Below are 27,210 nucleotides of genomic sequence, written 5' to 3'. Positions count from 1 at the left end.
TTCTTTATTTTGCTCCCAAACTATCAACATTTGGTCTTTCCATAACAGTTTATCTTCGTTTTTATGCTTGGCTAGGAAAAAAAAATTCATTCACACACTACCTTATTACTGACCTCATTTTATATATGAACAAATAAACAATTTATCAAGAATTACATTAAAAATCTAAGTAGGTATTAGCATATTCCCTATCAGGTTTGAAGGACTAGTCTAAGATTTATGATGTTCTCCCTGGATACACAAAACCCTAGCAGAAGTAGATGCTTAATATTACCTGATGCTGAAATGCTACAAGAGAAATTTTTCTCTACATCCCATAGTCCCAGGACCCTATAAAGCAGGTTCCATCACTGAGGCAGTTTTGTCTTATCTTATCCCTGACACATTCAGTAATGTAAGTCTTCAGTGCCGCATACTTGGAAATCCATCCTATGCTTCCTCTAATTTAAAGCCTCAAAAGAAGGTTGCAGATTTCAGTTCCATATTTTCTTTTACAATTATTAGGAAAGAGGCTACCTTTAACATGTTATTTACAAGTATTAAGCAGAAAATAATGGGCACAGATTTTTTTTTTTTCTTTCTTTTGTGAGGAAGATCAGCCCTGAGCTACAGCCATGCCAATCCTCTTTTTGCTGAGGAAGACTGGCCCTGGGCTAACATCCGTGCCCATCTTCTTCCACTTTATATGGGACGCCACCACAGCATGGCCTGACAAGTGGTGCCTCAGGGTGCGCGGGATCCGAACCCGGCCCCCAGCAGTGGAGCGTGTGCATTTAACTGCTACGCCACGGGGGCCGGATGGGCACAGATCATAAGGCTAGTGCACAATACCAAGCACTGTGTCCATTTATTCAGCCAGCAGCCATTCTGGGGTGCCATCACCGTGTTAGACACCAGGCTCACAGTGCGAACAGCAGAAAAGTGGTTGCTGTGCTCACGGCGCTTCAGTGAGTGGGAAGTATAGGCCTGGAATAAATACACAGTCACAAATGATGGCCAGTGTGGTGAAGGGACAGCTCAGGTGGCCGGCAGAAATCACCACGCGGCCCACAGGAGGCCACTGTGAGGACGTGACATTGGAGCTGAGATCTGAAGGGTAAGTAGGAGCTAACCAGGCAAAGGGGGCGCGTGGGAGAGAAGGAGCATTCTCGTCAGAGGAAACATACAGGAAGCCTGAGAGGGTTAGAAAGAACTGAAAGCTTTGGATGAAATTAAAGCAGCCAGTGGGACTGGGGGCAGGCAAGCGCCTGTGCATTCCGGGACCGGCAGGCTATATTAAAATGCTTGTATTTGTAACATGAAAACGCTAGGCTACAAACAGTAAAACTCATCCGTATTACTCAGTGATTTATATTATGCCAAGTCTTTTAAAAGCTTTTATCTGTGATATTTTCTTTGGCGTATGTCCTAATGGCCCTGAGTTTGGGAGTCAGACTGACCGGGGTGCCAAGCCTAGCTTCGAAGTGGTTACCCCTGCTGGAGCCTGCCTGTCCTCATCTGTAACGCGGAGACGGAACAGGCACTCTCAGGGCAGCCGTGAGAATTTAAAGGTATCTGCAAGGACACGGGCACAACGCCTGGTACCACAGGTCCCTGCCCTAATTCTGGACCAAGTGGGTGATGACTTCAAGGAGAAAGGCAGACAGGCTGTCAAGATGCCACCTTTATTACTGATGAACCAGACACTGCAGAATATGGCTGATGTGCAGTGACAATGGGTTTGCTAATAGTGAAGCACAGAATTAACCAGACTCACCTACCCAGCCACAGGCCACGCTAGAAAACCACAGGCCTCCCACAGCATGTGTGCTGCTGTGAAACTCAGAGATGGAGGAACAGAGTTCCTACAGGGAGTCAGCTCCCCAGGAAGGGGCTGGGCTGTGCATGCTCACAGCTTCCTTCCCAGCCAGCTCCCGCTTGGGCAGAGAAAAGGCTTCAGGAGTGCTGCACTAGTACAGTTCCTGCCACGGGGAAGGAAACATCAGGAGTGGGGAAGAAGAGTTCCACCGATATCACCAGTAGTATTATCTGTCAAAACAGCATTGTTAATACCTTTAAAAGTCATAAATCAGAATATGAAGTTCCACATATATCTTATATGTCTTATGTGTGTCTTTTCTTTAGTGAATCCCCTAAATTTGGTTTAACAGAGGGCACCAAGAAGTTAGGAAAACAAAACCAAATCAATCTAGCATTATTAATCAATACAACAGGAGAAAGCATTCCTCTCTGTATTCCACGCACTCCGTCTCCCATCCTCTCCCCCAGATAAATAAATAATCCAATTCTATCACTAGCAGTAACCTTAGACCTACTACTCTATAAAATTAAGTTTGTCTTTTTTCAAACTGAAAAAAAAAACCCATCTCCAGTTTTGGGAAAAAAAAACAAATTAAGGGGCCGGCCTGGTGGTGTAGCGGTTAAGTTTGCGCACCTGCTTTGGTGGCCCGGGGTTCGCAGGTTCAGATCCCAGGCACAGACCTACACACCGCTCATCAAGCCATGCTGTGGCGGCATCCCATATAAAGTAGAGGAAGATGGGCACAAGATGTTAGCCCAGGGCCAATCTTCCTCAGCAAAAAGAGGAGGATTGGCAATGGATGTTAGCTCAGGGCTGATCTTCCTCACAAAAGAAAAAAAGAAAAAGCCCCAAATGCAGATTTCATATCTGTATTTGTTTTATTAATAACAACAACAACAAAAGGGCTATCTACTTATTTATTTACTTACTTCTGGCATGAATTGTGTAAGAATATACTTTTATAGTATCCCATAGTATTCTTCCTAATAGAAGAAGCCTATCTCAAAAGAATGTGTATCCAAAAGAATTTTAAAGTATGCACTTACTGATCCCTCACAACTATTCAAGGCTGTACTGAGGGCACTCAAGGTTAAGAAAACCTCCTTTTTGGATTTATACATACGTTGAGAAGAGTATTAGTTCATAGTTGTTGTCTTCACGCCACAGATTTATCCTTTAAAATAAACAGCTTCAAATTAACAACTCTAATGAGTCACATGAACTCTGAGGAATGGGTCCTTTTATTTAATCCCATGTATTTAATCACAGAGAAAGTTAGGTTCAGCTTCTTCAAGAGAAATGGTACATAAGGAGAATAAACCAGGTGCTAACTAGCAGTCATTTTAGCTTAGGATCCATAACAAATCATAAATCTTGTTCAAAGCTGCAGTCATTTTGTATTTAATCATTTGCATGTACCTAGATCCAAGCATTCATTCAACCAGCACTCAGGAGAAATCTTCTATGAGGCAGGCACTCTATCATATACAAGGAGCATAGAGTTAAAAGAACAACCCTTTACCTAACTGAATTTACAGTCTGGTTAGAAAAACAGACAAATAAGGCAATAATTACAGTACAGAGCAATGAACTGCCTAATACAGTAAACCCAGGAAAGAGGACCTCACTGGAGAGTGGTGTGAGGGTTAGCTTTCTCGAAAGCACAACTTGAGGTCAAGCTTAAGGATGCACAGGAGTTGCGTCTTCTTCCTTTCTTCCTCCTGCACAGGAGCGAAGGAGGAGAAATGGAGTCCAGTGAGGAGAAGAGCTCTGCACAAGTCAAGAGGCAAGAGAGCATGGACCTGTCAGGGAAGCATAATGTACATACAGCTAGAACAGAAGCGCTTCTAGCAATGGCAGGTGACGAGGCTAGAAAGATAAGCACAGTATAGACCACACCAAGGAGTATGACACGTTGACGATTACAGCTTATCCTGATGCCAGGAATGGAAGGATTTTAGGCAAAAGGGTGACATGAACAATAATCATGGACTGAAGGAAAGAGTGTGGGAACCCAACGGATGTCAAGGGAAACTAGCTATATTTTTCTCAGAAATCACAGCAGCAAATGACAAAAAGAGGAATGAGAGACAGGAAGGGAAGGATTCTAAAGATATTTAGGAAATAAAATGAAGAAAAAGTGTGTTATACTACAGTAACATCTTTCTCTTCTGCCAGACTATAAGGTCCTCAAGGTCAAGAAACAGATCTTATTCACTTTGTATACATGGGTGCACAAGAAATAGAACTCAACAAATATTTGCTGACTCTACGAATCATAGCCTCAGTGGAAAAAATGTTCCAGAGACAGAATAGAAAAGTGAGGTGGTTAAATTAACAGATTTGTACCCCAGAGCCTAAAATGGACAATTAATCTTTATTTACAAGGGAAACCAATAGGGAAAATAAAAGGAAATTTTAGAGTTTCTGTGTGTTCCTCATCAGCGGCATTGCCCACTCATCATGATTGTGATAGGCAGAATAAAGGCCCCCGAAAATGTCTACTCCCTAGTCCCCAGAACCTGTGAAAATGTTCCCTGACATAGCAAAAGGGAGTTTGCAGGTGTAATTAACATAAGGATCTGGAGATGGGAAGATTATGCTGGATTATCTGAGTGCACCCAGTGTAATCACAAGGTAGGAGGGAGGCAGGAGGGTCAAACGCAGAAGAAGGAGATGTGACCACAGAAGTAGAGGTCAGAGTGATGTGCTTTGAAGATGGAAGAAGGGACCATGAGCTAGGAAATAAACGTGGTCTCTAGAAGCTACAACAGCAAGGAACAGATTGTCTCCTACAGCTTCCAGAAGGAACCAGCCCTGCCATCATCTTATTTTAGGATTTCTGACCTCCAGAGCTTGAAGATAATAAAGTCACTAAGTTTGTGGTAGTTTGTTATAGAAGCAACAGGACACTAATACAATGACCATCAGGATAATGAATAAGCATGTGGCTTTTCAAAGATGTGCAGTAGTCACGTGTCCTGATTTGTTGGAGCTAGACAGCAAATCTTTAAGGGTAGTTTAGGTCTTAAGGGTTAGCAAGAGTTCTATTCAAAAGCCATTACTGTAGCCAAAACAGAAGAACAAAGTTGGAGGACTCACACTTCTCACCTCCAAAATGTACTACAAAGCTACAGTAATCAAAAGTACAGTGTGCTGCAATGAACATTAGGGTGCAGATATCTTTTTGAATTAGTGTTTTTATGTCCTTTGGATAAATACCCAGAAATGGAATAGCTGGATAACATGGAAGTTCTATTCTTAATTTTTCTTTTTTTGCTGAGGAAGACTCACTCTGAGCTAACATCTGCGCCAGTCTTCCTCTATTTTGTATGTGGGTTGCCGCCGCATGGCTAATGAGTGGTGTAGGTCCGCACACAGGATCCCAACCTACAAAGCCAGGTGGCCAAAGAGGAGCGCACCGAACTTAACCATTATGGTTTGGTTAATCACCATGGGGCTGGCTCCTATTTTTAATTTTTTTGAAGAATCTCCATCTGTAGTTACCAGAGGAGAAGAGGGGTGGGGGGAGGGTGAAAGGGATAATGAGGTACATTTGTTTGGTGATGGATGGCAACTAGACTCTTGGTGGGGAATATCATGTAGTCTATACAGAAGGCGAAAAATAATGATGCACACCTGAAATTTATACAATGTTGTAAATCAATGTTACGTCAATTTTTAAAAAAGCATTAAAAAAAGTAGTGTGGTCCTAGCATAAGGACAGACATAGACCAATGTAATAGAATAGAGAGCACAGAAATAAACTCTCATATATATGTTCAGTGGATTTTTGACAAAGGTGCCAAGACCATTCAATGGGGAAACAATAGTCTTTTCAACAAATGGTGCGTGGGTATCCACGTGCAAAAGAATGAAGTTGTACCCTTATCTTTCACCATATACAAAAGTTAACTCAAAACAAATCAAATACCTAAGATCAAGAGCTAAAACTATAAATCTCTTAGAAGAAAACCATATGGGGAAATCCTCATAATCTTGAATTTGGAATTGATTTCTTAAATATAGTGCCAAAATCATAGGCAACAAAAGAAAAAACTGACAAGATTTCATGAAAATTAAAAACTTTAGTGCATCAAAGGACACTATTAAGAGAGTGAAAAGACAACCAACAGTATGGGAGAAAATATTTACAAATCATATATCTGATAAGGGATTAATATCCTGAATACATAAAGAAGTCCTACAACTCAACAACAATAACAACAACAATAAACCATCCAATTTAAAAATGGGAAAAGGGGCCGGCCCTGTGGCTTAGCGGTTAAGTGCGCGCGCTCTGCTGCTGGTGGCCTGGGTTCGGATCCCGGGCACGCACTGACGCACCGCTTCTCCGGCCACGCTGAGGCCGCGTCCCACATACAGCAACTAGAAGGATGTGCAGCTATGACATACAACTATCTACTGGGGCTTTGGGGGAAAATAAATAAATAAATAAAATCTTTAAAAATGGGAAAAGGACTTAAATAGACATTTCCCTCAAACAACATATACAAAAAGCCAATAAGCAAATGAAAAGATGTCAACATCATTAGTCAATAGGGAAATGCAAATCAAAACCACAATGAGATATCCAATAGGATGGCTATTATCCAAAAAAGAAAGAAAAATAACAAATGTTCGCAAGGCTGTAGAGAAATTGGAACATTTGTGCATTGCTGATGGGGATATAAAATGATGCAATCACTGCAGAAAACAGTTTGGCAATTCCTCTAAAAGTTAAACATAGAATTATCATATTTACTCAGTAATTCTACTCCTAGGTATAATCTCAAAGAATTGAAAACAGGGACAGAGATACTTATATGCCAATGTTCACAGCAGCATTATTCACAATAGCCGAAAGGTGGACAAGAAACCAAGTGTCCACTGATGGATGAACGGACAAACAAACGTGCTCTATACATGCAATGGAGTATCATTCAGCCTTAAAAAGGCAGGAAATTCTGACATGCTACAACATGGATGAACCTTGACAACATTACATTAAGAGAAATAAACCAATCAGAAAAAGACAAATACAGTATAAATCCACTTATAAGAGGTATCTAGAATCGGCAAATTCATAGGGAGGTTAGCAGGGGATGAGGGGAGAGGTGGATGGGAGTTATTTTTTAATGGTTTTTGTTTCAGGTGATGGAAAAGTTGTGGAAATCAATAGTGGTAATGGTTACACAACACTGTGAATGTACTGAATGCCACTAAATTGTACGCTTAAAAATGGTCAGAATGGTAAACTTCATGTTATATATATTAAACCATCACTACCTACTGCAGTTCAACAGCATAAATTCCAGCTTTTGTACCTAAATTTGAAGACTGCGTTAAAATAACCTCTAATGAGGTTAAAAATATTTGCAAAGAATAGGTAAAACATACTTGGTGAGTTGAATGGAGAATGGAATGAGAGACACAAAGCAGAACGTGATATGTCCAAGCAAGGACAGACGAGGAAAGCAAGAAAGAAAGGCTTTATTCAGCCAGGTGGGGCAGGGGGAGGGGGCAAATACAGAATCCAGATGGCAGAGCGTTATAGATGTCTACAAGATGCCAGATATACCTGGCACAGTGCAGAACTACACAAAGTATATTCTTAAGGACAATAAAAAGAGAAATGATTTTTAAATTCAAATGTTTACTATACAAACATTTTTTAAATACAGGAAAAAAATGTAGACATTTAAAAAAACAATACATAATCTCATCACTTAGAGATAAATATTATAAATAGTTTAGGGTATTTTAGTTAACTTTTTCTGTTGCACATTATTTTAATTTAATTAATATTTGAAACGGTGGTCCAAAATACATATAAGGTTTTATCTCTTTCTTTAAACTTCCTGTGATGTCTGTAGAATTTTTCATAGCATCAGATAATTTCAAAAACATGCCTTTTAATTCTTCCCATTTTATGGCTATACCAATTATTTATGTAAATATTTCCCTACTGCTATACATTTAACTTACTTTATTTATCACTATTATAAATGATGTTAGGACAACCCCTATTTCCTAAAATTATTAGGTCAAAGGGAATAAAAACTTTTAAGGTTTTTTTTTGATAAATAACATAAAAGGCTCTATAGAGTATCTATTTACAAGAATTAGGTTTTTTTTTAATTTTTTATTTTTGTGAGGAATATCAGCCCTGAGCCAACATGCGTGCCAATCCTCCTCTTTTTGCGGAGGAAGATCGGCCCTGATCCAACATCCATTGCCAATCCTCCCCCTGTTTTTCCCCCAAAGCCCCAGTAGACAGCTGTATGCCACAGTTGCACATCCTTCCAGTTGCTGTATGTGGGACACGGCCCCAGCATGGCCGGACAAGCAGTGCGTTGGTGCGCGCCGGGGATCCGAACCCGGGCTGCCAATAGCAGAGCGCGCACACTCAACCGCCAAGCCACGGGGCCGGCCCCAAGAATTACGTTTTAATGAGAGTTCAAATGGTTCCTAAAATCAAGTTTCCATCTCCTTTCAAATACTACAAACAGATCAAACAAGACAGAGAACTGGCCTAAATCACTGACATTTTCTTACTAATATTTCCAAAACAGTATACAATAGAAAAAAAAATCTCAGCTTATCTTGGCTAAAAGATCAAATATTCAAAAGAATATTCCTATTTATTTTTGTGGTACTGCATGGCTTCTACAGTATAAGTTCAGTTATTCTCTTACTAGATAACATTTTTAATATTTTAAAGCATGATAAATTCCCTGTAATATTCTGACATGCAGTCTACACTGACCTCTTTCCACAGGATAAGGGTATTTCTTGAAATTCACATCTTTATTATCCATAAATGGGTATTTCTAAAAATGGAATATACAACCCAACTAAGTAAGATTAAGTGTGCTTAAAGATAATTTAACTGAAGAGCATGTAACACTACTAAAATGTATAATTAGAATTAGGGACGCATAGCAATATTTAAATATCTATAAGATTAATCACTCAGATTGATGCATATCATTAAAATATGATACATAATGTAATTTCATACAAGTAGAAAATCCCACTTTGAAAATGCCAGACTGAAGAATAAAAGGAAGAAAGAGGAAAAAGTGAGACACACAAAGGAGAAAAGACTATGACAGTGAAAAGGTGAAAAGTTAGTAAGGAATGGAGAGGAGTTGGGCAAAGTGAGAGGAGAAAGAGGGAACAGGGCAGAGGAAAGGATCCGAGACGGCAGGGAAAGACAGAGAGAGGCGCAGAAAGGAGACCAGACTCGGTGCCCAAACACGGGAGAAAGACGTAACTCACACAGGAGAAAAGAGCCACTCCCTGGACAATATTAATTCTTTTCCTTTGAAATCCTGACACGTATGTTTTAATAATAGTCCCCTTGTTTCTTGATGCTGAAAAAATTTGACAGGTCCAACAGTAACGTTAGGTTGGTATTAGCTCAATTATCAGATAACATGCATAAAGAAGCAATCCATAGCTGGGTTAATGAAGGAGAAGTGAGAGAATATCCTCAGAGTACTGGGGGGGAAGAGAGAGGAGAGAGATGTCACTCGTTACCCTGTTGGTGTCAAATCTTGTTTCTTGGGCCATTAGGGAAGGAGGAAGACACAGTGTTTGCAGCTATTGGCAAGGCTTCGGGCAGCATCACCTATGATATCTCCATGGACAAGAGGAGAGCAATATGGGACAAACGCCAAGGAAGTCTGGTGGACCAGAAACCTGCAAAGGAGCAGAGTCCAGGGCTGCTTGTCAGCGTGGATGCTGAAGTACGTTTCCGGAACCCTGGCACAAAGTTATTTCCTTGACTCCTCTAGCTTGCTTAGATAAAGTCACAGAGGTGCCTGTCAAATGTACAGGTGACAACTAACCATCGCATGAATGAATAAAATACCATAAAAGAAAAAGGTATCTTCAAAGCCTAACAATGAATTTAAACTAACAAGATAAACTTCAATCAAAATAAATACAAATCCAATTTGTACTTCCTTGTAAAATCAGACTTTACAAGCAGGTAACTGGAGACACGACTTAGGAGCACCCTCATTACTTTAAGGTATATGAGGATTGCGAAGTGGAGTTTTTTAAACCTAATTAAATTTTCAGTTGTATTCACAGAAATGAAATACCTAGAAAGGTGGTGCTGGGAGACACTCCCAGAAGACAACATTCCGTTCCGGGCACCCCACTTTCTGAGGAGCATAGAAGAAGTAGGCGTGCTCACCTTCTCCACAGGTAAACAGCTGGTAAGCACCTGGAAACAGAGGACTCACGAGGGAGAGAGCAGCCATCTTCTGGTACCGGGAGACCAGGTGTATGCAAGAGGAACCGCACTGGCGTGGCCTGGCCGTGGGCTCTGCTGCTCATCTGAAACTCGTGGCAAAACATGTTGCAGAATTTGGATTTGCTTTTATTTTTAAAAAGGTGTGTATACTGTATATTATATGATGCTCCCAGGAGAGTCTGGGCCAGCACTCCATAACCAGACTCATTGATATTTCTGCATCAAAACACACGAATATTGAGTGTAAGGAGGAAAAACAGAGGCCATAAATACCTTCAGGTCAGTTCAGATCAGGTTTTGCCACCAAAAGAATTACACGAGTGGGCAAGTTTTGCTACTAAATTGGTATGGAGAACTTTGAGTTTTTAGATTCCGGAATAAAAGAATGACCTCCAAGAAAGTACACACCAGGTCCTACCCACCCCCGACACAATCACTGTCTCCCCCACCAACACACCCCACCAGTCTGCTAGTTACCTCAGCTCCAGCCACACTGGCTCTTGCTCTCTTGTCACCACCCAAGTATGCTCCTCCCTCAAGGCCCCTGCCCTCTTCCTCCTGGAATGCTCTCCTCCCTACTGGAACACAAGTTCTACAAAGGCGGGGATCTTTGCCAGGTTTCTTACTGCTGTATCCCTAGCACTAAACCCTGCCCGCTGCATCCCAGGGAGGGTTGATGGTTATATTGAGAGGAATTTAGGCATTGAATGGGTGACTGAACAAGCTGATTTTTAAGATGCCTTCTGGTCCCCCAACACCCTTCCTCAGGTCAGAATCAAACAGAGAAGTGTGGGGAATAGTGGCTAGCCCATTTTCTCTGATACATGGAGGTGTGAAAAGGCCGTGAGTCCCTTTCCCCATCTGCCTTTCCCCATGACAGGAATAACCAGACAGGACAACGTGTTCAGAATCTTGGGTACTCCTGAGCATCTAGGAGCCTATGGGGAAACTTTTTGTCATTCTGGCAGAACAAAATGATGAAAATGTACAGTGGGTAGAGATAGCAAATTTGTCAGCCGGTTTTCTTTCCATTTTCAGAGTTAGAAACAGGCAGCCCTGCCAAGGGCTGGAACTCGGTGTTCATAGAGCACTGCAACAGCACAACGGGAAATCTCCAAGAAGGGGCCTTCTGCCTGTTCTCTCGAACATTAGAGTTCACTGAGAGGGAGCCTGGGACACATGTGGGAACAAAAACCCCAGGCTCCACGCAAAGCACAGCCCCTGAAAGTCCAGGGTTGTTAAAGAAATTGCTGACCCATCTTTCATTAACTTAATGAAACAACCATAATGGCCGTGTCTAAGAGGAAACCATCTTAGTGGGTTAAATACAGCTTTTTATAAAAGCAAGAGTATCTTTTAATCACGTATGTATTTCAATTTGAGCAAGCTGGAAAAAAAATACTGATAGTTATTTAAATTAGAGTTACAACCTTCTTTATGCAATAGACTAACTTAGGACTTCTAAATAAGCAGTAATTTACCAGCAAAAAGATACATATTAAGTCTTTCAGAAAGAGTTTCAAAATAATCAGAGCAATGATGGAAAGAAATTGAGGTCCGGGAAGTTAGCAGCACTTGGAGCAAATTAATCAATCGCAGGCATTTTCGAGTGGCTGTGAGTGCACAGGCTCAGAGGAGATCTGGGCCAGTCACCTTCCCCTAGCCAGACAGGTGGGGATTAAACTGCACTCTCATTTATTCAGTAGGGAATCTGTATTATCCCACGTTCAAATATGCCCATTTGTAAAATGCTGATTGAAATTCTTACCCTGGAATCACTAATAATATCAGCAGGGCCTGGAATAATTTTGTTTAAAACATTTCATGTAATCTAAATCCAATAATAATTGAATACCTCAACAAATCTACTTTCTGGAGCCCATATATTCTTTATTTTAATAACTAAGATAGTGCTGATCTTTGATTTCTAGGTCATACCAAGCTAACCCAAATATTTATCAATTTGGAATACCAGAAACAGAAGTTCTTACTTAACATTATCGTATACTATGAATATATATTGACAAATATACTTTAATTTGCTAATGGATATACAGATAGCCAAAGTAATATGCAGAAATCCAAAGTAATATATTATTTGAACATATAATTGTCTTATAGTCATATTCAAGTAAAAAATTTGATTATGGAAATTTAAAACCTCATTCTGATATTTAGACAGTTCATTTCATTATATATTTATAATATCTGAATAGTATTATTTAACCAACCTATTTTTAAATTTCATTTATAATTTCATTCAAATAAGATAGAATACACATAATAAATACAGTAATTAGAAATACCAATGAAATTAGAAGTTCTGTCACTGACTAGGCACCTCAGGAAACTCAAAGGTGAGTTTGGAAGCAATTAACTGTTTTTCCGAGTTGTTTCTTTTCCTTTTGTATGTTAAGGAGATGTAACCACCAGCCATCCTGAAACTGACCAAGCCTCACCACAAGAGCTGTGCCCATGACCTTTGCCTTATTTTTAATGCCAAGATCTCTCCAGGAGGAGCTTAGGCCTTATTTTGTGGAAGCATGTTCTCCAGCTGAGCCTGTGCAAGCGAATATCTGCCTATCCCTTTTGAATATTCATTACCCAACCAACTAAAATTTCCTGCTTTCTTTTGTTCAGGGACACCCTGACTTTGGAAATGATTCCTCATGGCCTCCTATGTGCTGCAAATACACTTTACTTTGTGAGACAACTTCCACTGGTGAAGACAGAGTCTTATTGAACTCACCAGGAGGTGAGCCCACTTGGTTCGGTATCAGTTCTTTATCTTAAAATCAAATATCCAACTTGTTGACTGGATTAACCTAGCCACATCCAACTAAAGAGCATGACCTTGACCCTGACTGGCATTTCCTGTTGGGTTAAGAGTTTGGATTTGCAAGGCAAGGACTCAACCCTGTTTACTATGGAACTGTAATAATGACACACTAACATGAGGAAAAGGGCAGTGCCTGTGTAATCGTTCAGGATCTAAAAGACTAGGCTAGTCATAAACATGGCTGGCTAAGAACATCACTTTTTCCCAATCAATATGCCTTAACATACACTACTCTTTCTGAAACATAGTTGAAAGAAGATAAAGATGCAAGATAAAGGAAGCTAAAAGCCCTGTAGATCTGAATTTGAATGGGAATTGTCAATATGATCTCAGAACGTTTTGTTTTTAAATGTGTGCATATGTATATATCCTAGCTCTTTCCAATGAGGAGATCTAGAAATAGTAAACAGTAGTACTGAGTACCTCCATGCTCAGATTGTAATTTCTGATTACCAGTTCCCTCTAAAAAAGAACCAGGGCTCCATTGAGGAATGGCTGATTCAAGGTCATTAAGGTGAAAAATATAAAATACAAGCCTGGAACATACCATTACACCAGAAAGCAAGAAAGGTATCTGAGATGGCCCAGGAAAGGGGTCACCCAGCCTGAGTAAGCCCCACTCTTTAGAGGGGGGAAGATCTGACTAGCAACAAAGACAGTAAATGCAATGAATCCAAACACATCAAATGTATTTAAATCCACAAGTTGGTGGTGAGGACAATGATGGTGATGATGACAATAATGACAATAATACTATTAACTCCCTTGGCCAGTTTTAGGTGATGCCGGTAAACAACCTCATTATTTTTGAAAATTTGTTAAAAAAAGACAAAGTATCCAGTATTTATACCATCTTCCCTTTATGGTTTATATCTCAGAGTAACCAAATAGTTGATGTGGGAGAGCTTTTCTTTTTAGAAGTATTCTAGGTACTAAACAAGGAAGGACTGATAGAATTGGACCTGTCTGCAATTAATGAACCTAGGCATGATCATCAATGGCTGATAACATCACAAAAAGAGACAATTTACAAGAAATACAATAGTCAGAAAAACACATTAAATGACACTACCAGAGGGCAATAAGCAGAACTCAAAATATGGGAAACTGTACAGGACAAATAGAGCTTCAACAACAATAACAACCACCACAAATGGGGGGAAATGGATGGAGAACCTAAAGATGAAAAGGACTTAAGAGACTCAGCATCTGACTGCAAAGGGTAAATTCGATTGCAATCGTAATTCAAACAATCTGCTGAAAGAAATAAAGTGATAAGACAGTCAAGGAAACATGAACACTGACTGTTTTTCTAGAGCTTACATAGTCACTATTACTATTATTTTAAGGGCTCTTATCTTTTAGAGCAGGGGTCTGAGGCTAAATCCAGCCCATCACCTGTTTTGTACAGCTCGCAAGCTAAGAATGGTTTTACATTTTTTAAATGGTTGAAAAGAAATCAAAAGAATACTACTTTGTGACAATGAAAATTATATAAAACTTGAATTTCAGTGTCCATACATAAAGCTGTAGTAAACACAGCCACACTCATTCATTGCTGTGTTGTCTGTGGCTGCTTTCCTATGACAACCACAGAACCGAATCATGGCAACAAACGCCATCTGGCCTTCAACGTTTACTATCTGGCTCTTTACAGAAAAAGTTTGCCAACCTCTGTTTTAGAGAAACAGTTACAAGTTAAATGATGTGATGACTGAGACTGTTTCAAAACAATGAGAGGGGAAGCAGGGGGAAACACAGAGGAAGCCATGGGCTACACACTGTGGGTGCTGAAGGTGCACGCTGAGTGCGTGAAGCTCAGGACGTTATTCTCTCTGCCTCTGTGCACATCTACAATTTCCATTTTTAATTTTAAATTCATAAAGTATAAAATTTTACTTTTAAATTTTTAATAAGTATAAAGATAAGTATATTTTCAAGTAAATTTTAAGTAAAAATTTTAAGTATTTTAAGTAAATTTTAAATTTTATACTTTACTTTTCTGAAGTAAAAAGAAATTTTCTTCAAAGAAACAATTAGAAAATAATCTCCCATTTTGTACTTTTGAATGAGTTTTTTAACCATGATTATTTCCCCAAGAAAATAGATGGTTTTCCTGCTGGCTTATAAATACTCCAATGCTGTATGAATCAAAGAACCACTGTGTCTAGGTCTCATTCACTTCCTGCAAAAGACTCAAGCCATGTGTATGGTAAAGACACCACCAGGGCAGAAGAGAAAATGCGGTGTGGGGAAAGGGCACCATAGCCCAGATGCAGCAGTCCTCTCCAGCAGCAGTGTTCATGTAACTAACAATCACAGACAGCGCGAAATGCAGGTAATATACGTTTCTTGAATGAAAGTAATAACCAGCTTCTACACCTTAAGAATAAATAGAAACTCCATTAATCCGTCACTTGTCCTTTGTGCTTAGTGGACATCACTTCTCATAAAAGAGACAAACATTATTTTATTACACTTGGACAATAGCCAATTCTCTTTCCTTTGAAAAAATGGAATGGGGATGGCATTTCTATAAGTAGGAGAGATGCAGAAGACAATAACGATCTGCTTTATGATTTCAAAGTTCATCCTCTGTAGGAACTGCCTGGCCGCCACTGTGTGCCAATCAGAGATGTCTATGCCCTTGTCTCAAACTAGGTCATGCTAGGACTGAAAGTAGCATGATTTGTTCTCCATTCCACTTCTATGGTCCTAAAAACATTTTTGAAATTAAAACCCATCAAAAGTTGTCAAATTTTCTTTCCACCTCAAAGAAGGACCTAAGTAAACTTCTCTCTCTTTTCTAGGTACGTAATTCCAGATTACCAAACTGAAAATCTAGGACTTTCAAGACCACCTAAGGCAGATACATAAAACTCCTAGCTAAAATATTTTCCATTTTTTTTCTCCCCTTCCAAAAAGAAAAGGCAGAAGAGGAAAAAACCAGAGATCTTAACAGTGTCCAAACTCTGTAGGACCCTCGCCCCAAGGCCTGGATCACTAAAAGGAGACAAAAGAGGCAGAGCGTTAGTATTCTCAGCCCTCAACCCTGGAAACTCTGGAGCATGGCCATCTCCCTCTTCCCTTCTCGTGATACAGCTGCGAATTCTTGAAAGCGTGAGAAACGAACCTTCTGATGAACATGAGAAAGGAAACAGAATAAATGCTTTCACAGGATTTACGGTTCTTAGGTCCAAACCAAGCAGTCCTTAACACTGGTAGTTGATGCCTTTCTCTCCTGCCCTCCAAATTGAACCATCCTGACCTACAGTTTTCAAAGTACAATTTCACATCCCGGCCCAGAGCCCTTCAGATTGCTGTGGAGGAGAAAGCTCTCCCACTGCTCTTCCTGGAGCATCCTATTCAAAGCACCAGTTGCTTACCTTTTTTGACTGAGTTAGGTAATATCACAAAGTAAAATTTATTAATTAATGTCTCCCAGCATCTCCATAGACATGTCATACTGTTCCATCAATGTAAAATAAATCTTTACCTTTAAATTAAGGTAATTCAAAATCATACTCAGTTAAAACATATGATAAATGCTTCAAAGGCTTTCAGTGGCTTCAGTCTGAATGCTCACTGTTGTATTATATATGGATATTTAACTAACTAAAACAATAATGGATGTGATTTCAACCACTCAAATTTTAAGGAGCAAATGGTTCCTATAGCAACTCAAGATAGTCCTCTTTGTGCATTCCTGGTGTTTTCTATGACGGTAAGTGATGTTAAATTTAAGCTTTAATATATATGGTGTAAAGTACTCAAGTTAAGCTTGCCAGGGGATCCATAATTTTTCTTCTTTTCAAATCATTTTATGGCTTCTATATATAATAACAAAATTGTTCTGATATACCATTGTGATTTTTTCCCTCATAATCTATAAATGAAACTAAAAGCCACCAAGAAAAGTTAAGCAAATGTATACATCTCTTAACCAAAGAGCCAAGGCAACATTCCACACACATGAATACGATTTTTATTTTAAATTCTGATAAAAGCTATCAGTTAAATTACTACATGATGTTTATGCACCCACAAGGAAGTGTCTGAGTCTTTGTACTATGCAGGAGGCATGAAGGTTAAGGATGTAGATTCCGGACTTAGATGGCCTCATTCAAATCCCAGTGCTTATTACTAGCAATGCACAACTGGAAAAATCACTGAAACTTCCTGAGCCTCAGTTTCTTCTTCTATAAATGGGCATGTAAGAGAGTTATCCTAGGGATCAGTTAAGAGAAAAATGCCTGAACATAGCTTAGCAGAAGACCTAGCACACAGCAGTGCTCAGCAAAGGGAGTTGTAATTATTTTATTTCAAACACATCTGTTAAAGTCAGTAATGTGTTGTCATTATTTTATTTCAAACACATCTGTTAAAGTCAGTAATGTAAATACTATTATTATAATTTATAATTTACTCATTGATAAACCAAATTCTCTAGTAGGTCAGAGGAGCTATTCTTATGAGAATCACTTTATAAGTTACAAAAATTTCAAGATTTACCTTTTTCTCTCAAAAAAAGGTCTAAAATTATCTGAGCTCAGAAAAGTAATGTGAGAAGTTTATTAGGCTAGCAAAAAATACTTTTTTCACAATTTGGTAGGTCATACCCAGTTAAGTGGATCTCGAGGCTAACAAGTAAAAAAGTTTTAATCTCAAGTGAATATTATTTTTAGAAAATCAAGATTCCCAAATTAAGAACTCATATTGAATTACATACAAAAATTTACATACAATTACATACAAAAAATTCCATACCAAAAAAAATGAGCGAGGTGGGTTTACTTCATTAGTTATGATGACACAGGTCTGTTGCCCTGGTGAGCTCTCAAATGGATGATCCTTAATAGAGCTATATTTCTATCACCCTTAACTGAGGCTTGTGGCAAGAAATTTTTCTAAAGGGAGAATTAGAGAACAAAATTTGACAACAGAGAATAAAAATGCCTAGGGAAAAGACACAAGAAACCAAGGTTTAGGAAAGACGATATATTGACCACATTTGCTTCTAGAATTTCTCTAACTCCACATGATATTTGCTATATATTCGGAAACAGCAGAAGAGACACCACCAGGCTCTGTACGTCCCCCCTCTCATCAAAGACCATCCCTCTGGGGAGGAGCTCTGGGCCTAAAACAAGCATTCCAAGAGGACAGCATTCATGCCTGTCTCTTTGTGCCTGTTTCCTGGTCCAACTCTGGACCCTTGAGATTCACCTGGAAAAGACACGTGATTTGTCAGGGCAGTCAGTAAGCCAAGTGCCCTGAGCAGGTATTCACTGAGCATTTGTTACATGACAGGTAATATTCTGGGCGCTGCGTTGCAACCAGTGATTTTAATAGAGTACTTCACAGTAACACCATCCGATTTCCTTTTCTATTTCTATGAATTGATGCATGGTGGGAAACCATTTTAAAATGCTGTTCTGTGCCTTGCTTCTAATAAACACCAAGCTCTGTTTGCTAAAAGAGTAAAACTCAATTATATTGTGCTATGATAGTTCTAAAGTTAACAGAGGTTATCTTCGCAGTAAATCTGAGAATATTTGGTTAAAAGGTTGATAGTATTTGAAATACAAGGTTACTCAGTGAAGAAAAATGTCCAAGTGACAAAATGTACTAATTTGTAAATAAGCAAAAAATATTTTTACATAAAATTGACTTTCCCTAGCAAAATGGAGTTATCTTTAATAAATATCATAATAATTGGATATATGACTATGTTAAAATTTTCTGCCTTTCCTGGGCTTCCATTTTCTCATTAATAAAATGAGGAATTCAGTTTGAAGATTGTTCCAAATTCAGAAGTTACATAATTTTGTGATTATAAAAAGTGAGCCATTTAAAAATGATAGGGGCCTGTAAGATCTGTGGAGAGAGAAACATTATTTTCCAGGTTTCCTTCACCAGCTGCTATTCACCCGACATGCACATGTCAGTGCCTGAGCTGATCAAAGCTGCCATTCATCTACTATTGAAAAGGCATCTCCACTAGCTCCTTGCTTTCTGCCATTTGTCTTGGAGGCTGAACAGTTTTCATTTCCTACACACTTCTGAGTTTGACATGCTAGCTAAGTGCTATAGAATGAATGAATGTTTCCCCGCAAAATTCATATGTTGAAACCTAATCCCCAATGTGATGGTACGTGGAGGTGAGGCCTTTGGCAGATGATTAGGTTTAGATGCGGTCATGAGAGTGGAGCCCCCATAGTGGTATTAGGGCTCTTACAAGGGATGAAGAGACCAGAGGATGTAAAGACACAGTGAGAAGAGAGTGGTCTGCAAACCAGGGAGCTGGTCCTCACCAAGAACCTGGCCACACTGGCACCCTGATCTTAGATTTCCAGCCTCCAGAACTGTGAGAAATAAATGTTTGTCGTTTAGCCATCCAGTCTATGGTAGTTGGTTAGAGCAGCCAGAGCAGTCTAAGGCCCTGAGTAAGAAGAATAAGGAATGGAGGAGCCTCTGCAATATATTGAAAATGAATTAAAGAGCAGAAATCACAAAAATGCCCAAACTGGACCAGATCCAGAAGAAGAGGGTGAGGTGGCCCATGTTCCCTGAAAAAGAATGTGCGCAAGCTGTCTTCAGATTTAGAAACATGACTGCTAGCTTTGGTGATCATCTTTATTTACTGAAAAGCTGTAATAGGTATTATAAATATTAATTCTCAAGAGAAACAAGCACATGTAGGAAAATAAAATTTAAAATATTTAAGAAAGAACAATAGTAATTTTAATATAACCACACATGGCTTAAAGGGTCAATGACTGCATAAAAATGTAAGTATAAAAAGAAGAACATCTAAAATTCCACTTTCTCTTCTCTGTGTCTTATATACACACATACTCTGATATATTTTCTAAATGTAGGCTCCACAAGTGATCAGAAAGTTGATTATAACAAGAAATATGGTCATATTTTGGGTGCTTGAATGATTTTACAAATACGTTTCATTTGAGTATCTCCTATCGTTACAGTCCATGTTGTGCGTATAGACTGCCATATCTGATAGCATATAGCAAGGATCTTCAACAAATTCAGAGCACATCCATTTTGTACTACATAAAAAGAGTTTTATATATACTGTCTTCCTACTTACATTATCTGGAAGGGGTTATAAGTACTTTGCAGCTATAATACTGGAAGCTCATGAACTGTGCTTTATTTTGTTGTTCTGTATTCTAGAAACACCTATCCCACATTGGCAATAACCTGTGTGGCCCACAGATAAGATGGAGAAAATGTAAGCAAACGAGACACATTTGTTAATCATAAACATTTCTTCATTAGTGTCATCATCAGATTTATTTGTGTCATGTTTTTGTGAAAGATTCTGACAGTGATCATATTTAATCCACCTTTTAAACAATCAAACAATTGGGCATTTTTCATGGATGTGGATCAATGTGTGCATGTAACACATATGAACATTTCTTCCCATGGTCAGGATGGCTCCTTGATGTTAATCATGTAATGTCGGTCACATCCAAATTCTTCTAACAAAGTGGTAAGTGCATACTGCCTATGCACCTCGCTCAGGCTCTGAGAAGGTGCATATGGTAGTGGAGTTAGCGGTGAAGTAAAAGGAGAGAAACACGGGTGTACTCTCCCAGCCATGCCATTACCTTTGTGACCTGGGACAATCCTGCAGCTCAAACTCCTTGTCTATGAAAGAATATAAGACCATGGGATGCACCCATGAAGCTGTGCAAATGCCTGTGGCAGAACTCAAAGATTGTGACACAGGTAACACAATTTATTATAATTGATTATACTCAAAACATTGATGTTCTCCCAGTAAAAGATGTATTATTAATCTCTAAAATTGAGTTGGGAAGATTCAAATTATTAAAAAACCTAAAAAAATTTTTTTCTAGTTTTCTGTCTGGATCTCAGAAATATTTTGAGGCTCCAAATGTGTCTATATGTGGAAAAGCATTTTTGAAGCTGTCATAGCATTAGAGCAATAAGGAAGAAGGTCCATATCCATGCTTCTAGACTAGAGAGTCCTGGCCCAGGACTCCAGGTTTGCTTCTCCCCACAATGTCTGAAGAATGGCCAGAGGCAAAGGGCAGGGGCAGGGGACAGGAGGGCTCTGTGGAACCATCACCTGCCACAAATCCTCCTCACTCCCGGAAACCACTCCCCACAAATACAGGTTAATAGAAACCACCCTTGAAAGTGAAGGACACAGTCTTATTTCATCAGCTAATAATAAAATAAATATCTCCCCACAAAATGCCTATCCAACCAGAGGAAATAAATCATTTAATGGTACAATTATTCTAACCTCACCAAGATTCACAAACCAAATAGCACGTGGAACCCAGGACAAATTAAGTCTCACTTAGAATTTCCAAGTCACGATAGTTCTACCTTTATCATCCCCTTTGTGGCCGACCTTATGGAAAGTTGTGGGGCAACATGCAGTCACCTCTGACAAGCAGGGCAAGAAAGGACTGGGCAAGAGACAAAGACAGGCACTAATGGACTGACTGTAAAACAATGTATCAACACTATGACCAAATTCCACAGAACATAAACAAGAGAGACCTGCTACATGGGAAATTCAACATGAGACTCACATCTGGGCTACTGAATACAGGGACCAGCCACATCTTCTATTTGCCGTTTTCTTTCCTGACTTCCAACACGTGTTGCACTTGGCTTCGGCATAGTGATTTTCAGGCATGTTGTAATCAGCTGGGGAGTCTTTAACAAAATTCTGAATGGTGGGCCCCACCCCACTAATTAGACCAATTAAATCAGAACCTGGGTGTAGACCAGACATTTTTAAAACTTTCCAGGTGATTCTCTAGCGGAGTCAGGGCTGAGAACTCTGCATTTAGGCCCTTGTTTCAAAATAGCAGTTGGCTTTCTTCCTACAATATGACAGATTCTCTTTATTTTTTTAATTAATTAATTCATTTTTTTTGTGAGGAAGATCAGCCCTGAGCTAACATCCATGCCAATCCTCCTCTTTTTGCTGAGGAAGACCGGCCCTGAGCTAACATCTATTGCCAATCCTCCTCCATTTTTTCCCTTTTTCTCCCCAAAGCTCCAGAAGATAGTTGTATGTCATAGTGGCACATCCTTCTAGTTGCTGTGTGTGGGACACGGCCTCAGCATGGCCGGAGAAGTGGGGCGTCGGTGCGCGCCCGGGATCCGAACCTGTGCTGTTAGCAGCGGAGTGCGCGCACTTAACCGCTAAGCCACGGGGCCGGCCCCTGACAGATTCTCTTTAAAACAAAGTCGCCCACTTTGTAATAGGATGCAGTTAAAGATTCCCAACCCCCAACAAAATGCTCGAGTTTAAGCAGGAGCATCCGAAGTGCAGAATATTTACAAAAACAAAAAGAGAAAATTGGGAACTCCACTTGCCTATAAATTCTTGGGAATATCTAAGACTCTGTTGAGGCAAGAGCTTAGACCTTATTGTATTCTCTCAAGTAACATTAACACAAATATCAGGAGCAAAAAAATATTTTTACATGAAAACTTAAGATTTCTAGAGATAAATCAAAGATGGCAAGGATAGTTTCATTTTTCACAGGTAGTTAGTGCGTTGTGAAATGTCAATGAAAAGGGTCTGTCTCATCATTAATTACTACTATAGATAGCCAATCTTGATCATGTTTAATACCAAACAACCACTAAGAAAATAATTCTGAATCTGTAACAAAAAGAATTTAAAATAACTGGGAAGTAGGATAAAAAGGGGAAAAAATGTTGAATACTGAAGACCAGGAATAGTACAGTTTTCACGTGCTGCAAAATGCTCTTAAAGTGGAGACTGAAAAACTTTTAGAGAGAAGGAAACAGTAAAGATAAACTTGGTACATACAATTTCAGTCCTCTGCTACATTCCTCCTTCCTATCTAGGGGAGTCTCTAACAGGGACAGTAGAATATGAAAAAAGAAAGTGACATCAGGGTAGAAGGGTAGAGAATCACGTGCACAAGACCCAACCAGTATTTGAGAAGCCGCCTTCAGAATATATTCCCCATTTGTCAACACATTATTGACTAATCTTGGGATAGTACATCTGGCTGTCTCTCATTTTCCCCAGAAATGAAGGAATAAAAATGATCATTTATTTCAGTTGTGATGATTAAAAGGGATAGGAATTTAAAAATTATAGTGTCATGCAAATGTGACACGTGACAATCATTATTACGCTGCAGAAGAAGAGGCATGATAGGAGGCGGAGAGATGACACCGACACAGGAAAAGTCAACATGCATGAAGTGGGTGCCCAGTGGGATGGAATAGTACACACAGAGGGTTAAAACATGAAGCAGCTCAGTAGCAATTAGAGTAAGTCAAGAACCAAACCAAACCAAAACCAACTGTAGGATCTCAAAGGAAAGCACGGGGGAGTCAACAGTAGTCAAGGTGAAGGAGTGAGCAGCCTGCAGACTAATTTAATGCTCAAGGGACGAAACAACCATATTGAATCATTATGTTGTACACCTGAAACTAATATGTCATATGTCAATTATACCTCAGTAAAAAAGAAAGGAAGGAAGGAAAAGAAAGAAAAAGAAGGAAGAATGAAATCAGAGAATACTATGGGGGAAAAGGAAACCTAGAACCTAAAGAAGTGGGTGGCACTCTGGTTAGAGGGGATAAGTCACTTCATCCCACTTGTTCTGTCAGAATTCCTGAGACCATGGATATATACATATGGTGGAATTTGAAAGATTGGAAAACAAGTCGCACGAATGAGGATAACACTAAAAAATGTCTACCTGAATGATCAAAAGTAAAAAATGTTATTAATTTCTAAGTTTAGGTGTAGCGCTGTGGAAATTCAAGTTACAAAAGGCCTATAAACTTGCATGCGTGTGTGTGTGTGTGTGTGTGTGTGTGTGATTCTTTGGATTTTTCTCCAGAGGAAGAGCAGGGGGAGGGGACTATATTTTGGACTTTAATATTCTGCTCTAAAAGTAATCTGACAGCCAGATCTTCAAAGCAAGATAACTAAGCAGAAACAAAGGGAAAAAACAGAAATTCAAAACCAGGTCTGTGAAGAACAATATTAGCTTTTCTAGAACTCTTAGCAAGCTGGTCACTTATTAATGAAGAAGGAAGGGAACAAGGAAGACTCCTCACAGCATCAATCTTCCATTAGCGACCCGATGCTGACCCATTTCTCTGGGCCACTCCCCAGAGACCATGTATTCCTCCCGCTGGACTCCCGCTGAACTGGTGAAAATGAATCACTGTACCTGTAACCAGAGCCTGTCGCCTGCCACAGTCCTGCCGATGGCACTGCACTGGAAGGTGGCAAACTGGCCGGCATTGACTTCCACATTCTGAATCCGCAGGAAGTGGGGAGTTCTGGCTGCATGAAGAAAAAGAATTGAAGATATTAAAAGTGGAGATCTGTAACTAATGTGTCTTTTTGAATCTATTTGCAATTTCAGGCCTTTCATTCTGTTTACTTTTGAAGAAAATAAAGCTTTTGCTTATAAGGGCTTTAAAGATTTCATTATGATTGTAAAAGATATCATGGAAGGATTTGGTGTGCTCTGTAAAAGACTAAAAAAGCCAAGCATTCTGGGATAGAACCAAACAGCAAGAAGATATTTTATTGTTCCTGCTGTGCAAATTATCATAGCTCAGCAGTCTTCTTGTAATAACAGATCTGTATTAATAAAGAATATATTGAAGCCTAATTGATGTTTTGAACAAAAACATATTAGATATTTATACTAGCAACATGAAAAGAACAGTAAGAAGTTAAATGATGTTGTCAAGGCAATTTTTTAAGCCAAGTACAGAGCTGTGGGTAATATATATTTTAACACAACTAATTGGTATGCAGCATTACTTGTGTAATATTTCCCAGCCACCAAAAATACTCTCCCTATAGACAGACTCTGAAATTATGCTGGGACTGCCAGAGCATGGCAGTTTTTGCTGATTCTTATTTCCAATTCAAGAAGAAAGAATGATTCCAAATGCTAAACAGCATTAAGTCTCATAACATACATTGTCCATAGGGGACAGCTGTGTAAATAAAGGATAATTCTACTTGATCTGAGAAGCACAGAGCATTTTCTGCAGCACACTGAAAACATGTGTCAAGGAACTGGAATGATAGGTCACAAACTACATTTTGTGATAAATTCTACTTTTAGGAAAAAATTCTCTTATCATAACAAAGACAGAATGAAAGAGTAGCAAGGGGTGGAGAAGGGGAGGTTAGGGAGTAGAAAAGGAAGAGAATAGCAAGACAATATTTTCTGAGAGGGATGGATAAATCTGGACAATAACTAGAATAAATCTTTTATGCCTTGCCAGCTTTTGCCCATATCCAACGTGTCTTTAGGCCATGTCTAGACACTTTCAAAGAATGATGCCCCGCTACTGCAGACCCGAAGATGATAAACTAGCATTAATATTAGCCTGTGCAGAACATAATTAGGAATGGAAGTGTTACCACCCAAGAACAAAGAAAAATGTATTTTAATATCAATAACACACAGGAAAACCCCACTACTAATTTGGAGACCACTAATAAATCAGACAATGTATTCAAGATGCTTAGCATGCAAAATGTCCTAAATAACTTCCAAAAAAGCTTTATAACTATGGGTCATTGTTTCTAATATTAGTATATTAATTTAAAACCCAATTAACTATTTTTCATTAACGTAATCAAATTATCTTTGGTCAAGAATAACACGATTCTATGGTTTTTAACAATCTCTGTAAAAAGTACCTAAATCAAATTTCTCTTCTACTCTCTCTTCCCAAAAAGCTGAAAGACCCATTGTTTTTAGAAAATGGAAAATGGTAACATTTTTTGAGCACTTATGTGCCAGAAACTTTTCCAGTGAATACTCACAAATGTTCTGTGAGGTAGGTGTTTTTTCCATTTTACAGGTGAGGGGAACTTGTGGGTATTTGGCTAGTGTCAGACCCAGAGTATAAACTCTGGTCTACCCAATTCCAAAGCCCAGCACCGCCCACTACTGCACTCTGCCTCTGCAAGACTCGCCGTCCAAGTCTGCCTTCCCATGCTCCCTCCCACTGGGACTGTTGGAATTTTAGATTCTTTAGAGGCTCTTCTCAAATGCGATTCTTTCCATGAAGCGTCCATGGATTCTCTTATCTTGCCGTTAGACCCTTCCAGTATCACATGTCCTCTGTCTGATACACTACAGTTATTGGGATGGCACTCCTAATTGGGATTATCAGGATGACCCTCACTATTGTCTTACATGCAATAAATAACACTGGATATTAAGGACTCCCACATAGCAGACACTCAATATCATAATTAAATTGAATTCCTATTATTTAAAATTAATAAAACCATACATATATTCCCGAAAATTGTTTACTTGCGATTTCAACTTCTGTAGAACTCCACTCTCCCACCTCACCTCTGATACAAATGAACAAAATTTACTAAACAAAAATTTATAACAATTATTATTTTAGATTTACTTACACCAGAGGTCTCCAACATTAATAGAGATCATTAAGAATTTGAGATTTGACTAAATTAATAGGACTACATTGGAAGCCAAAAAACTGTTTTCTTGTCAAAGAAATTTAAGCAAAATTGAGTATTTCTCTTCTTCTAATCCAACACAGGATGTCCATTATAGTGCATACGTCATCAACTGGAAACGTTTTCACCTGTTTTTTCCCCCTGTAAAATAATTCTAAGCACATTACCCCAAGCCACATGGACACTGAACTACACCATGTACATACCGTTAGAGAAAAGAAGAGAAACGATGGAAGTGGCAACTCCTCTGTTCACCAGTGTATTTATACGACAGTAGATTTCAGCTACTTCACAGGAATTCTAAGGTTGCTGATCAGAGAGGTTTCTGCTCTGCCATCTTCCAGGACACACACACACGCGCACACACACTACCCTGCATTTCTGACTCTTTAAGGAACTGCCAGGGCCGTTTCCGGTCAGCCATCCTGAGCCATTGGTGGTGCCCTGCTTCAAGGGATCTCTCAGTCCCTCACCACCACGGGCTCCACCCCTCTGTGGAACCACTCTCCTCAGATCACCAACTAGCCCCGAACCGGCCCGAGAGCCGTCATTCCTTCCTCTTCCTGTCTCCCAGCAATGAGAAATGCTCTCAGCCACACCGATCTGTTTTCAAAGCTTCCCAAAAAACTTTCAAAGTTCTACTTTCGAAGTCATTTTCCTATTGCGTTTTCTTTTGTTCATTCCTCATCATGCTCTTCCCCTAACTGTAGATTTGTCTCAGAATTAAACTTGGCTCACTTCCCTTTTCAGAGTGGGTGTGC

General features: G+C 39.3%; 1 protein-coding gene across 2 annotated transcripts in view; it reads right to left on the bottom strand.

The window, feature by feature from the left end:
* Positions 1-27,210, bottom strand: part of PTPRM (protein tyrosine phosphatase receptor type M) — a 771,664-nt gene that overhangs the window by 422,579 nt on the left and 321,875 nt on the right. For both annotated transcript variants that reach the window (XM_087438889.1, XM_004421085.3), the window contains exon 5: positions 24,153-24,268. In XM_087438889.1, the coding sequence (XP_087295015.1) occupies positions 24,153-24,268 (116 nt within the window). The remainder of the gene's footprint in view (positions 1-24,152; positions 24,269-27,210) is intronic.

The sequence above is a fragment of the Ceratotherium simum genome, chromosome 14, assembly GCF_057802395.1.
Source record: "Ceratotherium simum simum isolate JZ-2026a chromosome 14, ASM5780239v1, whole genome shotgun sequence".
In the NCBI taxonomy this organism is placed as follows: Eukaryota; Metazoa; Chordata; class Mammalia; order Perissodactyla; family Rhinocerotidae; genus Ceratotherium; species Ceratotherium simum.
This window is presented reverse-complemented; position numbering and strand designations above follow the sequence as displayed.